Genomic DNA, 17,500 nt, shown 5'->3' with positions numbered 1-17,500 from the left:
AAACAAGTCGAAAACTGAGTTACAAGTTTTGACCCAAACAGACAGACAGACAGACGGTGAAGTCCAGTTAAATAAAATCATGTAAATAAAGTGTATAGCAACGTTCTACAAGTACTTACCAACTCGAATGACGTCGGACGAGGCGATCTGAGGCAGGCGAGAAATCAGGAGGACCAGCGACAACAGCAGAATCGAGGTGAAATGAAGGAAGCATTTGACGGGACGATGCCTCGTCTTCATTCTGTCTTTTCTGTCAAGCGCTCCATCCTTCCATTTCCTACTATATTTACCGCCTTTCCTTTCTACGTAATTGGGACAAGCGCCGATTTTTTCACCGCATTGGCTGTTCGTTGTCCCTAAAGGAGGTGTTGCATCCATTGCTTTCTCACCAGAAACACTTGAGTCCTCGTACAACAAGCTTTTTAATACATCGTAAGATGATTAAGATCAACCAGGATTCTTTTATACTTCTTTAACACTCCGCTCTCAACAAGACCGGAGTCCAAGGAATGTTTCGTTAGCATGTTGCAACTTATATTAACCAATCTCTTGCTGGATTTTTAAGTTCGAGATCTGTTACAGTTTGGCCAGTGAGACTAAGTATCTGGACGAAGGAAATAAACGACTTTCGTCTCTCTGAGATGTTTTATCAGTTTCTTCTAAACGAGATAAAAGAAAAAAAGCTAAAATAAAAAAACTTTTTCATTCACGTAAGGTTATGATTTTCAAGTCAAAATACCACTGCATAATAGCATTAATTTCCACAGTTTTTCAACAATCGCATGTACAACCACTAATAGATATTTTGAAGTCACTTTCCCCTCATCGGAACAAGTTACCTGAAAAGCAGAAAAGGAAAATTATGTTAATATTTCACGATTAACTGCACAGACATTTTGATTATAATCACAAATATATTCTTAATAATGACATCCGTGCAAATAACATTGTGAGTCGTGCAATATTATAGAAAATATATTACAATCATGATTTCGCTCATGAACCTGTATTATAACAAATTTATAATACGCATAACAGTTACTGCTGTTAACGGATGCCTTCGATCATTGCAAGAGTTCAGGCTACCATTAAAATGATCACAGGGCAATAATCCAAATAATTGAATTCGTGATTTAAAATCATCCCAATTACTTGCTCCTGTTCACCGTGATTTTCCAACGTACTCAGTTACTCATTTTTAAAACAATTTTATCCCGCTTAGATAAACACTGAGCATTCTTCTGATTACATTAAAATTAGCACAGCCTCTCAATGAAGGAAAAACCGACTTTATGATGCTATTAATAAAGTCTGTTTTGCTTTATCAGACTTTATCAATTATAACCTTGGAGATATAGTATAACAACCGATTACCATCAAAGCAACGTATTTGCAAAATATTGCTGTAATCTTACAACGTTAAGGAACTTTAAGATAAATACAAATATGGTCGGAAGTTTCACTCTACACGAATTCCAATGAAAGGACAAATAAGCCAAATTAAGATTAATTATTCCCCGACACTGAGGTCCTCTGGAACCTTGCTCCGCGGACGAGCCATGTTGCAATTGTTTGGATAATTGTTTATTGTGATGAAACTGCAGGCCTATTGCCAATATCAAATAGTTTGTTACGTGAGCCTATAAGTAACTGGCACTTTATGTTGGTCATTTAAGCATGTAATAACCAGATTCTACGTTGTTCAATCTATGTTTTCTTATTCTTGTCGGTAGGAACCTTCTGATCTGATGACGTTTTGCGCGAAGTATCATTTTGAATAATAATGATTACAAATTACTGTCACGAAACCAGTGGCACACCAAATGCGTCAAGTAAAAAATAGATACAGACTGCAAATATTGGATAACAAAAAAGGAAAAAAAAAAAAAAGTCTTTCTCATCATGGGGCTTAGCTATTGCAAACACCTCCTCGTCCCCCAATCCATCTCGAGCGAGTTCCATTAAACGAATCCACTTCACCCGGCGCGCGTGTGTGTGTATGTGCATGTGTGTGAAGCGTGACGATGATCACTTGACAACATGAGAGATGGGCCCGATCTCGCGAGTTTGTAATGATTCTCGTACGCTCCTCCGCAAACTTTAGCGGAAAGAGATCCTTCTGGATAAGGGCGTTGTCGGCGTTGGTTGCTGTTTGTTTTTGTGGGAGAGGGTGGTTCGTGGAAGCCTTAGATTTGATTCTTTACAGTGGCCTATCTTTTGATGACATGAAGACTCATAGGCAGAATAGTTGATCAAAACTATTTGCTTTTGTTGTGTGAAATATGATTTTCTGTAGTACTTTTTGTCAGTATTAAAAATATTTCTTACCAGGGTGAATTCTAGTTTATATATCAAAAGCATTTCCTTTTATTGTGTGAAATACGCTTTTCTGTAGTACGTTTTGTCAGTATTAACGATATTTCTTACCAAGGTGAATTCACAGGTGAGAATGTTCATAATATATATACATACATACAAGCATATACACACATAATATATATATATATATATATATATATATATATATATATATATATGTTTATATATATATATATATATATATATATATATTATATAATATATATATATTATATATATATATAAATTATATATATATATATTTATATATATATATATATTATATATAATATATAATATATATATTATATATATAAATATATATATATATATATATATATATATTTATATATTATATATATATATAAATTATATATATATATAATATATATATCTATATATATATATATATATATATATATATATATTATATATATATATATATATATATATACACACACACACACACACACACACATATTATATATATATATATATATATATATATATATATATATATATATATATATTATATATATATGATATATATATATATACCAAAATGCCATCCCAACACGAATGCACGAACGAAATTTGCAAGTCTTGCCGCCTTCCTAAAGACCACCTATATATCACTTTCCACTTTTAAAGCGGAGCGTTTTCGCTTTTTAAACTTCACCCCCCCCCCCCCCCCCCACCCCCCCCCCCCCCCCGTCTCCTCATTCCCTTCCCCACATCTTCAGTAAATTGCTCACACAGACACATGCCGCGCCTAGCTTGGTCCTCTGATTCAATGAGAGCGATCGTTCTGCATCTCCCGAAATAAGAAGGACAGGCTCGCAAGCGTGCGAGTGTGGCGAGTGTGGAAGCGCACTGCCACCCCCCCCCCCCCCCCCTCCCCCATCCCTTCCTTCCCCTCCCCCCACCATGCATAGTTTTGCATACTATAGTAGATTCACATCAACCGTGCATTTGACGTCTAGGCCAGTCCCTTACGACGCTCCTGATTGGCTGTTGGATAAGCCAATCACAGGGTTGGAAACTCTCAGTCTCTCAAGAGAGTTCACGTAGGTAATATGTATGTTCCACTTCTCTTGAAAGAAGTATACTTCAGGAGAGGTGGAACAAAGATCCTACCCAAGTGAACTCTCGAGAGAGACTGAGAGTTTCCAGCCCTGTGATCGGCTTATCAACAGCCAATCAGGAGCGTCGTAAGGGAACTGGCCTAGATATCAAATGCACGGTTGATGTGAATCTACTATAGCCTTTGCAAGGACATATACACTTACTTTCAGTTGGGTTTCTCAAAAGCACTGTGGATAGACCTCACGTTCTCACTCGTGGTACATTCTTCCCGAGTTATTTTCTCACCCACACGAGAGAGAGAGAGAGAGAGAGCTTTAATTCTCTCTGTACAGATTTAAATTTCCCTCTCACTCTCTCTCTTCTTATATATATATATATATATATATATATATATATATATATATATATATATATATGTGTGTGTGTGTGTGTGTGTGTGTGTGTGTGTGTGTGTGTTACCCATTTCTGGCACCTATTACCAGCAAAGGGTATTTAATATTTGGTATGCGTTTAAGCCTAACGTAAGACGAACTGGTAACACACAATCTCTCCCCCCCCCATCTCTCTCTCTCTCTCTCTCTCTTGACTCGCAACCACTGGCATGGCCTTCTCTTCCTCTCCTCTCTCCTCTCTCTCCTCTCGCTCTCTCTCTCTTCTCATCTCTCGCGCTCTTCTCTCTCTCTAGTCTCCATTCTAACAGGTCATCAAATCAGAGTCAAAGTTACAAAAAATAATTTTTATTCAACAATGGAAAGATAATAATCCAAGTCTCACGGACAAACTAACTCAGTTAACACCCCCAGTGCTTAAATGTCTCAATCAGTAATTAGTCACACCAATCTCTTCTCCAAAATATCATATTTCCCTCCACACGGGACTCTCTGTCCCCTCACTAGGACACTTAGTCCCCTCCACTAGAAACGCCTGTTACAAGGACACAAGAAGCACACACAATTGTAAAGACAAAGTCAAAGATTAAATAGAACATCTTTACCAAATATCAAACAAGCCATCCCCTTGGCTAAAGTAAGATACACTTACCCATTACAGCCTGGAGAACTACACACAAACAATTAAAAACTTTCGCAGAGCTATCCCAGCATTCTGCCTTTCTCACACAGACCTCTCTGTAAACTGGTCACAACCAGTCTCTAAAGGCACTTGAACAAGACCCCATGAACTGTCGAACATTGACCCGCTTAACTATGCATCTTCGTATCACTCCATCCCAGAAATGATTCATCAGCTTTCTCAGGTCATTGCTTCGGCTCTGTTCTGCGCAAAGTCACAGCACATCACATTGGCATATTAAATATATTATTAATTATAACCCCTTTCATCTGACAGAGCTCGGCCACTTAAAATTGCTAGGCCCTGCCTTGCAAATGGTCATACAAAACAGCTTATATTTATAAAAAACATTGGCCGGCTCAAAAAAAAATAGTAATAACTGCACGTCTCTGGCATAATAAAGTAAAGTCTATCATGCTTCATCTCATTTTGGAATCTTGAATATCCCTCCTTTGTCTGCAACTTCCAGCACAGACTGTAGCAAGCTGTAGGAATGTCTCCCTCCCTGTAGAAGACTCCAAACGGCTTCTGTAGATAAAAAAACGCTGTAGAACTCTGTAGACTCGTAGAAACTCTAGTAATCACCCTGGATAAAAGACAGCAACGTCTCTGCACGGCTGGTGGACGTCTTGCTAGCGTCGGGGAACGACAATTATGGTGTGTAAGTATGTCAGTCATCGGTCAATCAAAAAAGAATTAACCCCAGACATACTACTTCTATCAGATATTGACCTCAAAAAGTCCGAAATACTAACTGAACGTCTCCCAATTAACTCCATTTAATATGTCCACTAAATCACAAGTCATTATCACAACTCGCAAAGGAAATATTAAGTTCTCTAACTCAATTCTCCAAACTCATACATCAGCACACACAATCCAGAACTCACAGCAACTCCACGGACTTCTGCACTAACATTCCAAACTCGAATGTTCCCACAAGTAAAAAAAAAAGAAAAAAGGTAATGAGCCCAAGAAAAAAAAATCACGTAACAAGCCCAGACCCAAAAATCCAAAAATGTTCTCTCAAGCTCTGATATTTGAACAACCCACAAAATCAGTAAAAATCTCCAATGTTTAACAGCAAAAACACCCCTTTATGTTCTATATAATTAATTACAATGAGACTAAATGTCAAACGCCCATTTATGCAAATCACAACCCCGATAAATTACATCACCCGTCCAAAAAGAAATGCTATTTAAACTCAACCCCCGATTACATCTCTCATAGGAAAAGGAAGAAAAATAAAAAAAAATAATCACAAGTAAACTTCCCCATCACAAAACAAATAATATATGCATAATATACATAACCCCGCATTTTCCCCCATAAATGCCACATGTATAGTTACGGAATTTTTGCCATCACAATTTTTCATTGACTGGACAGGGCCAGAAAGCAACTCTTACACGCCCACTTTCATGAAATGCTATGGTCAACATTTCCAGATATTGCAAAAACTCTGAGTAATCACCACTAGAGGAAGGGAATCAGCACACCGGACTCATCGCAGCGGTTTCAGCAAAAAAAAATCCTCCTGCGGACACGTGTGCTCTAACAGCAGCACAAAAAAAATGTCTAGTCAGACTCGCTAGTTCGGAAACTCATGATTCTCAAGAAAAGGGTTCTAACTGAAATCACGTAAGCACATTCCAGTATATTATCTCCAGGATATGACTAAGCTGCTCAAAGATTGTCTTAAAGACGTAATTCTCACATGACACTGCCCAATTATATAAAAAATTATCAATTTTTTGTATAATTTTTTATATAATTTCTTATATCAATTTTTTTATATAATTATCAAAAAAATTGCTGAATTACGATGAACTCGTAATTCAGCAATTATATGCCTCCAAAAATAACACACTTGTGAACATAAAAAATGCACAACATCTCCATAGCACCACAATGCAGTAATGCCACTCGCCTCCAAATAGTCACGAAACCAAAAAGAAAGAACCACAGAACTCTTCTCTTGGCTTGAAAAAACTCTCAGAGAAATTAAACTAAAAAAAATCATAACCACAAAAAAAGGTCACCGGCCAAAGATTAATTCCACCTCCATATATATAAATATAAGTCACCATCTTAATAATAACACCACTCCAGTTATAAAAATATTTCCCCCATTTAATTAATAACCACACCACACCATATTCCCTCTTATTTCCCCAATAACCCCGTGTTAATAAAAAACCACCACTCCAGGAATAAAAAGTAGTCATCTCTGTTTCGGCAAACAAAAAATACTTACCTCTATTTCACCAATAACTCCATGTGGAATAAAACAAGGCTCCAAAAAATATATCATCATCAGTCATCACTCACAGGGCATCACCACTTTAAAGTAATCTCTCCAACACAATAAAAATAATAATAATCTCTGAGTCCCCATTATATTTGTGCCTTCCAAAGTATAAGGAAAACTTACAAACATCCAATGCATTTCACTTCCTTTTCTCTTCATTCAAGAGAAAGAAAATCTCTTTTCTAAAAAAAGACCCTACGGCATCTCACATCATCAACCAATCATTATCAGCTGATGTCCTTGGCATTGGAAATTCATTGTCAAGGGCAAATTCTTCCCCCCCCCCAACACCCCGACACAAAGAGAGAAAAAAAAAAGGAGTTCACCCCCACTGAGAAAAAAAAAGAGTTTCGCCCTCCACTGAGCATTAGAACACCCCCCCTGAACAGTGTCTGAGTACCCCCCAAAGTAGGCCATTAGTACCCTCCCGGTAAACAATACCCTTGAGGCAAGCCAGTACTCGACTTCCCCTTGCTGTGCTCTTCGATCGGTCAGCAAGAATTGCGCTGACTGCATATGCATGAACGGCCGCTCTATCTCCAGGAGGCAAAAACACAGTGTTGCATGTATGAAAACTATTCATACACCAAAGAAAGACGAATGTGTCTTTTCTAAACATGCGCCAATAAAGAAAACACGTCCCTTTCTGCTACTATGGGGGAAAAAAATGTGGTATCCAAAACCAATCCCATTACACAAAATTATTAAAAAAAAAAAAAATACCCCCAGGACTAAAAAAAAGGCTCTTTAACACTTACCCCTTCAAAGTGAAAAAATACAAAAAAACTCGGAATTTGCGCAAGACACGCTAACACACAGACACGTGGATGCCTCGGGAATGCACTCACAAACTTCTCAGTTCTAACTGACTGTTCCCAGCTCTCTCGAGTCTCGAGGCATCTCGCCCTGGGCAAAATGCTGAGTCCAGTTCAATTCTCTCACATCATTGCCACAGTCAACGGATGGATATTTTCTCATTATCTCTCACTTAGTAACTGAAATCTAACAATTTAACAATTTTCCACAATCCCTCAAAAGGCTTTGTCATTCGAAAACCACCGCTAAGCCACCAAATCTGTTACCCATCTCTGGCACCTATTACCAGCGAAGGGTATTTAATAGTTGGTATGCGTTTAAGCCTAAGTGTAAGACGAACTGGTAACACACAATCTCTCCCCCCCACCTCTCTCTCTCTCGACTCGCAACCACTGGCATGGCCTTCTCTCTCTCTCTCTCTCTCTCTCTCTCTCTCTCTCTCGACTCGCAACCACTGGCATGGCCTTCTCTCTCTCTCTCTCTCTCCATACTAACAGGTCATCAAATCAGAGTCAAAGTTACAAAAAATAATTTTTATTCAACAATGGAAAGATAATAATCCAAGTCTCACAGACAAACTAATTCAGTTAACCCCCCCAGTGTTTAAATGTCTCAATCAGTAATTAGTCACACCAATCTCTTCTCCAAAATATCATATTTCCCTCCACACGGGACTCTCTGTCCCCTCACTAGGACACTTAGTCCCCTCCACTAGAAACGCCTGTTACAAAGACACGAGAAGCACACACAATTGTAAAGACAAAGTCAAAGATTTAATAGAACATCTTTACCAAATATCAAACAAGCCATCCCCTTGGCTAAAGTAAGATACACTTACCCATTACAGCCTGGAGAACTACACATAAACAATTAAAAACTTTCGCAGAGCTATCCCAGCATTCTGCCTTTCTCGCACAGACCTCTCTGTAAGTCTCCCATAGATTTGGCTAAGCCAAGTCGTTATCAATGGACATAGTTAGTACACGTACACATGAACTCACACAGAACTGGTCACAACCAGTTTCTAAAGGCACTTGAACAAGACCCCATGAACTGACGAACATTGACCCGCTTAACTATGCATCTCCGTATCACTCCATCCCAGAAATGATTTATCAGCTTTCTCAGGTCATTGCTTCGGCTCTGTTCTGCGCAAAGTCACAGCACATCACATTGGCATATTAAATATATTATCAATTATAACCCCTTTCATCTGACATATGTATATATATATATATATATATATATATATATATATATATATATATATATGTATGTATGTGTATGTAGTATGTATATATGCATGCATTAATGTGTAAGTGTGTTTGTGCATATATGTATTAATGAAACATGACATGAAAGATAAATTATACTGAATTATTCTTTATTATAAAGAACACCACTCGAAAAATTTATTCCGAAGTATTAATATTTCCTAATGAAACCAAACTACACTTTTAAATTATGCAACTTGACAGAAGAGCTGTATTATAGAGCGGCAGTCTATCCAGACGAAGGACATCGTCAAAACTCATATTGTATTCATATATGCATGCCCTCATTTATGCATGAATGGGCGATGTATCTTGAATAAGCTTATCAGAATATTCAAAAGGAAATCCAAGCAGATAGAGGTCGGTTAGGTCACAGTTTGTGCCTTAAAATACCGTGTGTATATATTATATATTATATATATATATAGATATAATATATGATATATATATATGAGATATAATATATATATATATATATATAATGTATATATATATATATATATATATATATTATTTATAATATAATATATAATATATATATCTCTATATATAATGTAATAATATCTATATATATATATAATATCTATATTCGTACCTATATATTATTCAGTAGATGAAATCTATTCATATGAAACATGCTCACAGGGCTTCCAAGCTTCCAAAGAATATGGTGTTTATCAAGAAGAAGTAAGAGGAAATGAAGTGAAATACAGAAAGATTTCCCACGTATTGAAAAAATACATTAATAAATAAATGAATAGATAAAAATTACTAAAATGCAATAAGAATGGTATGAGGGTAGTAATGAATTGCATTTACACTTGAACCTTCTAAAGTTCCAACCGTACAACATCCTCTGAGAGGCTGTTCCACATTTCAATGGTGCAAGGAATAAAGGACCCCTGGAACTGAGAAGTTCGACAGTGAGGCGCATTTACTGTATATTAGTAATGCTGTTCAGCGAATCCGGTTGCTCTCGGTAGATAAAGAGGGATCAGGGACCAATTGTGAATATTTGAAAGACCTCTCTTGAAATGTAACTTATCAAAAAGTGACAAACAAGAGAGTTAAATCTATGGCAGAAGCAGACATCCACACCGGAGAACAGTATTCCAGTTAAGGAAGTACAAACAATCTTAAAAATAAAAAGCTGCATCGGCTTGATCACTGCTATAGATATAAATTATAAGACCTTACGAACAATACCTAACTTTCGTTCGGCATTTGCCGAAACTTTCATTAGATGTTTGTCAAAAGTTACACGTGAGGCAAAAGTTATACCTTAGAATAGTTAAAGCTTCAGATTCATTCCCATGAAGGGGAGGGTCGGGTGGGAGATCTGCACTTAGAGTTCAGCTTCATATGCCACCGACTACACCGTTCCCTGATCAGGTCCATACCCCATATCCCTATACTGAGTCTGAGGGCAACTTTATTTCTCATACAAGTGCAGACTCTTCTACTACACCCACAAGTGTTGCATCATCGGCCAACAACCATATCACTAGTATTCACTTAAAAATAACAGTGGACCAAGAACACTGCCTTGTGGTTCACTAAAGATCCCGTCCACTGCTGTAGGGAATTCTTGAAGTAATCCTAAAACATATCTACCGGCTTCAAGATTCTGAAATTTACAAATAAGTGCCTTGTGATTGAATATATCGAAGGCGGCACTAAAATCTATTTGAATTACTCTGCACTTAAAACCCTTACCAAGGTTCCCATGCAGAGGGCATGTCAAGTCTAAAAGGACATTGCAGGTACCTAACTGCTTCTTGCATGCACATTGACGATCAACTAATAATCCTTTAGATTCCAAATGCTTATAAAATAAATACATGTTTAAGTGACCAAATAAGATCTTCCATATGAATCCATGTTTCCGACTCACTCACTGACATGTGAATACTCAAATCTGCAGTTAGCCTAGATATCAACACATAATTAACTTAGAAAATACGATCTCTCTCTCTCTCTCTCTCTCTCTCTCTCTCTCTCTCTCTCTCTCTCTCAATGAAATATGAATAAAAATCTGCATTTAACCTCTAAATAAATACATACTTTTCTGGGTATAGAAGATCTCCCTTGTAAATCTCTCCCCACCCCACCCCATATTTCTCTCTCTCTCTCCTCTCTCTCTCTCTCTCTCTCTCTCTCTCTCTCTCTCTCTTAATGAAATTTTAATAATAATCTGCATTTAACCTTTAAACAAATACATACTTTTCTGGGTATATAAGATCTCCCATGTAAATCTCTCCCCACCCCACCCTTCTCTCTCTCTCTCTTCTCTCTCTCTCTCTCTCTCTCTCTCTCTCTCTCAATGAAATATGAATAAAAATCTGCATTTAACCTTTGCACAAATGCATACCTTTCTGGGTATATAAGATCTCCTATGTAAATGTCTCCCCACCCCACCCCATCTCTCTCTCTCTCTCTCTCTCTCTCTCTCTCTCTCTCTCTCTCACTGAGATGTGAATGTTAAAACCTATATTTATACTTTAGATGAATATATACTTAACTGAGAAAATACGATCTACCATATAAAATAAAAGTCTGTATATCTTGAGCGAGAAAATCAGGCTACAAACCATGAAGCAATTTGGGTCCCGTATCAACAAAAAAACAAAGCGTGGAAGTCGCTATTATCATAGAATGTAACAAACGAAATAAGTTTCCCCCTGTACTCCAAGCCACGCTTTCAAGATAACGAATGTTACATCACTCTCGCCGGAACTCTGAAGAGGCGGGTGATAACCGTTAGCTTATATATATATTTACTGCGGGAGCTGAATACCGCGTTTTGCGGGAAAGCTCACTTTTAATGGGAATAAATGTTCGCGAAAGGAACGGCTGGGGTGTGGGTCAAAGAAATAGCTACGTATGAATTTAAATCTGATAACAGGATCAGACTCCTTGTAACTCTCTCTCTCTCTCTCTCTCTCTCTCTCTCTCTCTCTCTCTCTCAGCACTTTGAAATCGAATACCAAATATGCGTAAAATATAGTTGACATTTTCCTACGGAGTGACAGTTCGATGCTCTCTCTCTCTCTCTCTCTCTCTCTCTCTCTCTCTCTCTCTCTCTCTCTCTCTCTCTCTCTCTCTCTCTCTCGCTCTCTCTCTCTCATTCCTGTCATCTCGAATACACATTTACCCAATAGGCAAAAAAAAATGTCAAAGCTTTTTGTCGCCTGCATCCCTTTAAATTCCAACACATCGTTATTCAGCGCTATAACTTCTTTGTGTATTTAAGTGCCATATATAATGAGGCGAATCGAAGCGCTTTAATGGACACATTTTTAAAGAGTTCCAGCGACGTGATGGATATTCTGATCCTCTAAATCCCCTTGGCTGAAGGAGTATCTGATCCCCTTTTCGCATTAATTCGGCGTTCGGTGAAATCATCGGTACGTCAACATTGCCTGACTGAGTCGGGGCTGGTATTTACGTTCAATCGGACGATTTGCCGGTATTTATGGCATTTTTTGCTGAGCCCATAAGTAAGTAGTAGTGATTCTGATGTATTATATATATATATATATATATATATATATATATATATATATATATATATATATATATATATATATATATAATATATATATAATCTTCAGAATCACTACTATTAGCTCGGTAAAAAGCCATAGATACCGCCAAATGGCCCGAATTTTACTCTAGTAAGAGTGGGCTTGGGTACTCTTTGGTAAAATTTACACGAGTAAACTAAGTTGATGGAACCAAATAGAAGTGTTTCAGGAAATAGGTACTGCAATATTGGAAGAGAAGTTAAATTAAAGATGCCAATTAAAAGAGGAGAGGGAGAGAGTTATAAGAATGTACTATAGTAGATTCACATCAACCGTGCATTTGACGTCTAGGCCAGTCCCTTACGACGCTCCTGATTGGCTGTTGATAAGCCTATCGCAGGGGTGGAATCTCTCAGTCTCTCGAGAGAGTTCCCATAGGCATGATGTATGTTCCACCTCTCCTGAGGTATACTTCTTTCAGAAGAGGTGGAACATACATCCTGCCCATGTGAACTCTCTTGAGAGACTGAGAGTTTCCAGCCCTGTGATTGGCTTATCAACGCCATCAGGAGCGTCGTAAGGGACTGGTCTGGACGTCAAATGCACAGTTAATGTGAATTTACTATAGACACAACTAAGTCTTAGTACGTGGGTATGTGTATATATATTATATAAATAAATTTCTTGACTCTCTACGGAACCGAACTTCTTTCCAATGAGGGCACAGGGGATTAGCAATTCTGGCCCAAAGTTCGTAAGAGTACTTACGTACCCAAGCTTTTCCTGGCAGGCGACTAAGGCCTCTAACATACTAAAAAGAATTTTACCGAACTCCTAGCAACAATTGCGCTCGAACTAATAACATTTCATTTCATTCTTACCTCTCGCTCCAAAGACAAGAGTTTCAGTCCCGTGTTAAGTCAGAATTATTCTGAAACACGTTCCCATATATACATATAATATACGTAAATATATATGAAATATACTATATAATATATATACATATAAACATAACTTCGAAATAGAACAGAAATTAGCTATAATTGCAGCCTGTGCATAGAATACGGGAAATATTATGTAAATAATATATAAGGCAAAACAAGGTAGCAAAAAAATTAAATTCATACAAAGTCAGGTGGTCTTATTTTCCGTGTGTGTGTGTGTGTGTGTGTGTGTGTGTGTGTATGTTTTCAAAACACAACCACATCCTTCCCTGCTGACCTCAATTCCCGTGGAAGTGGAAAACAATTGGTTTGAGAGAACGTGTTCTCGAGTTGCAGGTAAGGAAGATTGTGTTAAAAGATATTTCCCCTCTTAAAATAATTTAATTTGAAGTAAATATAACTGGTTATGTAATGACGACCGGTCTTTTTGTTCAATACCATTTATAATACAGTTAACAAATATTCTTTCAATATAGATAAAAGATTGAATTTTAACATTGTCAGCTTTCGATCGATCTCTGAAGTCTATAGATGTATGATTAGCAGTTTATTACTTGAAACTCATTAGTAATCACCGAACTAAATTATGTCCTGATAAGCGACTTGGTGACCAATAATCTTTCATATATATCTTTCAATAATTCAATTACTCGAAAACGACAGAAAACGGGTTACAGAGAAAAGGGAAAGAAACTGCACCAAGCTTTATGTCATATGAATTTTTTTTTCCCGTCCAGCCTTTTCAATGCCAAAGCAATAATTGATGCCCTGTTTCCAACCCGAGCTTCCCTTTCTCCCAGGAGGGTTTGCAGAAGAATCACAGGGGAAGGAACAATCACGAATTCTGTCTGAACAGATGGCGTCCTGACGGATGACTTATGATTCAGTGCTGAAACCTTGTATGGTGTCCAACGCAATCTTTTTCGTGCTCACTCTTCGCAATACGAGCGGAAGTTTGTCTTTCTAGTAATGTTTCTCCAATGTGTTCTAAATTCAGCTGTCCTGAAAGTGTGAATGGTTACCCGCTTCACTTTAGACGAGATACCAGCAACAGGAATGGGATGGAATATACACATTATATGAAAAATACCAGGCGGTGGGACCTATAATTTCATCCAGCACTGAAAGGGAAGTTTGAGAGTAAAAATGTTTTAAAAGGTGCAACAGGAGGAAAACCTCGCAATTGCACATTAAAACAATTGTCAACAGACGTTGGAAAGTTAGATGGAAGAATGAGAATATGAACTGAACTACAGTAAAAGGAATGAAATGGGTTGCAGGTAGGGGCCGAAGGGACGCTGCACAGAATCTATAGTAGTGCCTACAGTGTACTACGTGAAGTGCAGTGATGGCACTACCCTCCAACGGAAACCAGAAATAAGGGTCATGCTGATGAAAAATACGCTCAGAAATATATGCGCTGACATTCCCCATTTCGCTGGATAAATCAATAGCTGCATTGGTTGCAGGTCCACAATAATATAGCATGTGAGTATATGGCCTTTAATGGATATTAAAAGCTTTCGAACCTTGTACTAGGTTCATCTTGACTGAAGATGAACCTAGTACAAGGTTCGAAAGCTTTTAATATCCGTTAAAGACCAGAAACTCACATGCTATATCATTGTGGACCTGCAACCATTGTCTTCATTTTCGACACGGGAAACTGTGCCCAATAGCTGCATTGCAAATCGCTGACGAAGAAGTCAATATGCTGTTTAAATTGCCTAAGTAAATATCTTTATTAATGTTCACATTTTTCTTAACAATTCTGACAGCATGAGCAGCGCAAAAAGCTCATTCATAACAGAAGACAGATACTTCCTATTGATTTGTGATACTATTTATACATTGACAGAAATTAATCGCAACTAAATATAAGTAAACAGTCGTTTTAAGGACTATGTTTAGCCTGAGATTATATCCGACATGCACAGCTGGAAGAGCAGTTGTTTGTTTTATTCCTGATGAATGACAAATAATTTGGCAAGCCCAACAGGTTCAATTATTATCGCGGCCCATTACTGAGTAAGAATTCAGAGAAATATTTCGGTGTGTTACTTCGGTAAAATACTTTAAAAAAGTATATGGTTCCAGATCTACTAGAAATAACGATCGTTCAAAAAGAAGGATAAGAATTCAGTTCCAAGAAAAGCTCAGTAATGAAGATGAAAATTATAATCTTTCCTAATTGCCTCTCCTCCACCCACTTTTTCCCCCAATTGGGTCGTGGATAAATTACAATAATTACTTTGTGGAAAGTTAAGGCATAATTACATGTTTAAAGTCGACGTAACCCTTCAAACTTTCGGGAGGTATATGATGACTTGTATCAGCGCCCCAGATCACTCCACAATTTCAAAAATCTTATTTAAAATATAGCATTTCCTTCAGCTTATGGAATCCCAAATACCGATATCTGATTAGGAAGCCCATTGCTTAATTTGGTCCCACTGGAATAAATTCTCTAGGAAACTCTATAAATATCACTGAACTGCAGAAGCTAATGCAATACTGTCACTTGGTAAATCTAGTACCAAATGATGGACTGCTTAGTCTGGGTGATGAGGTTTCAAAATATATTCAGAATTAAGAAAAATAAAGTTATCTGAGAGAGGAGGTTCTAGGGCACTACACCTACCAAAACACGAAAATAGCAAGGGTCCAAGAACAATTCCATTAAGAACGTCAAAGATTTCTCTCTTTTTGACAGCAAAAAGAATTGACAACTTTAAATAGTAGATGTTGATTTTTTCACCACATTAAAATTTGTTACGCTACTTGCATGTTTACCCTGACTACCAATCCTAGCTGCAAATGGAAAGAATCAACCAAACCTCAGTTTGTGAAGGAATTCCTTGAAATTAGGCTAAAAGGAAAAAAAGGTCTCTGAATTACGACAAGAAACGTATCATATACGATAACATTTTCATTTAAAAACGAGAGAGAGAGAGAGAGAGAGAGAGAGCAAACGTTAAATACTACTCATTTGCAAGGAATTTAAATCGGGGACGTCTCTCTCTCATAAACAGTGGCAATTTCGACAAAATATGAGCCTTATCATTTTTCCTAAACGGTGAGATAAGGGAGGAACTCAAAGGTGGTCATATAATACATAAAAGTCACAATACACTATCATGAATTATACAATTAGGTGAGCAGACTTTATAAAAGTTTAAGGCTGCATACGTATAGACACACCCGCGCACACATATACAAAAACAAACACACGTACACACATTTATAAATATAGTTTATATATATATATATATAATATATATATATATATATATATATATTATATATATATATATATATATATATATAACAAATGGTATATGTGTGTTTGTGCCACATACACTTTTACATGAATTGAGCGATTTCACCCAAATTTGGTACACATAACTTAGAACCTGGGAAACAATACTGTGTGGGTGAGACATCACTGACACCAAAGGGGGGAGGGGCTGTAGGGAGGTGGAGGTGGGAAAGGGGTGAAAATAAAAAAAAATAGAAACCGAAAACGACAGATATTAACGTGTCTGATCCATACGTTTTTTAAGTTGCTGAGATGAACAGTAACATCTCCCGATGGCCCTCAAATCCAAGTTCAGCCCCAATATGAATATGGGTGGGAATTATATTCTTCCTGTCATTGATATAAAGCATTATTTATATTTATCTTTGAAACCAGGTATTCAAAAAGTGTTCTTACCTATCGTTAATTAAAGTTGAGAAATGTCAGGTAAAATTATAATTTTACATCTCTCTCTCTCTCTCTCTCTCTCTCTCTCTCTCTCTGCTGCTCATCGCCAGAATGATTCATAGACCTCCTATTAGTTTGAAACCGTCATTGTCCTCCATCGGAACTAATTCACAAAGCTTCTATTGACCAAGGCTAACCAATATTCCTCATATGTTGCTGGGTAATCACTCTGACTGTCTGTCTCTATCTCTATCTTCCTCACAGACTGAATATCTGATGGATACACATGAATTCCTGTAAGGTATGTCTATCTATCTATCTATCATTTTCAAGTGAACTTGAAAATGTGGAATATACTATGAAAGTACTTGTTCCTAGTCCCGTCTGTCACTCGCCTTCTTAGG

At 37.3% G+C, this 17,500-nt stretch overlaps 1 protein-coding gene across 1 annotated transcript in view; it reads right to left on the bottom strand.

The window, feature by feature from the left end:
* The window catches only part of LOC135215010 (glutamate receptor ionotropic, kainate 2-like), a 112,102-nt gene that overhangs the window by 91,533 nt on the left and 3,069 nt on the right, over positions 1 to 17,500 (bottom strand). Inside the window, 1 exon segment of the mRNA XM_064249550.1 lies at positions 120 to 839. Within this exon segment, the coding sequence (XP_064105620.1) occupies positions 120 to 378 (259 nt within the window). The 5' untranslated portion in view covers positions 379 to 839.

Source organism: Macrobrachium nipponense, chromosome 46 (genome assembly GCF_015104395.2).
Source record: "Macrobrachium nipponense isolate FS-2020 chromosome 46, ASM1510439v2, whole genome shotgun sequence".
Taxonomy (NCBI): Eukaryota; Metazoa; Arthropoda; class Malacostraca; order Decapoda; family Palaemonidae; genus Macrobrachium; species Macrobrachium nipponense.
Note: the sequence above shows the minus strand (reverse complement) of the source record. Positions and strands in the feature narration are given on the sequence as shown.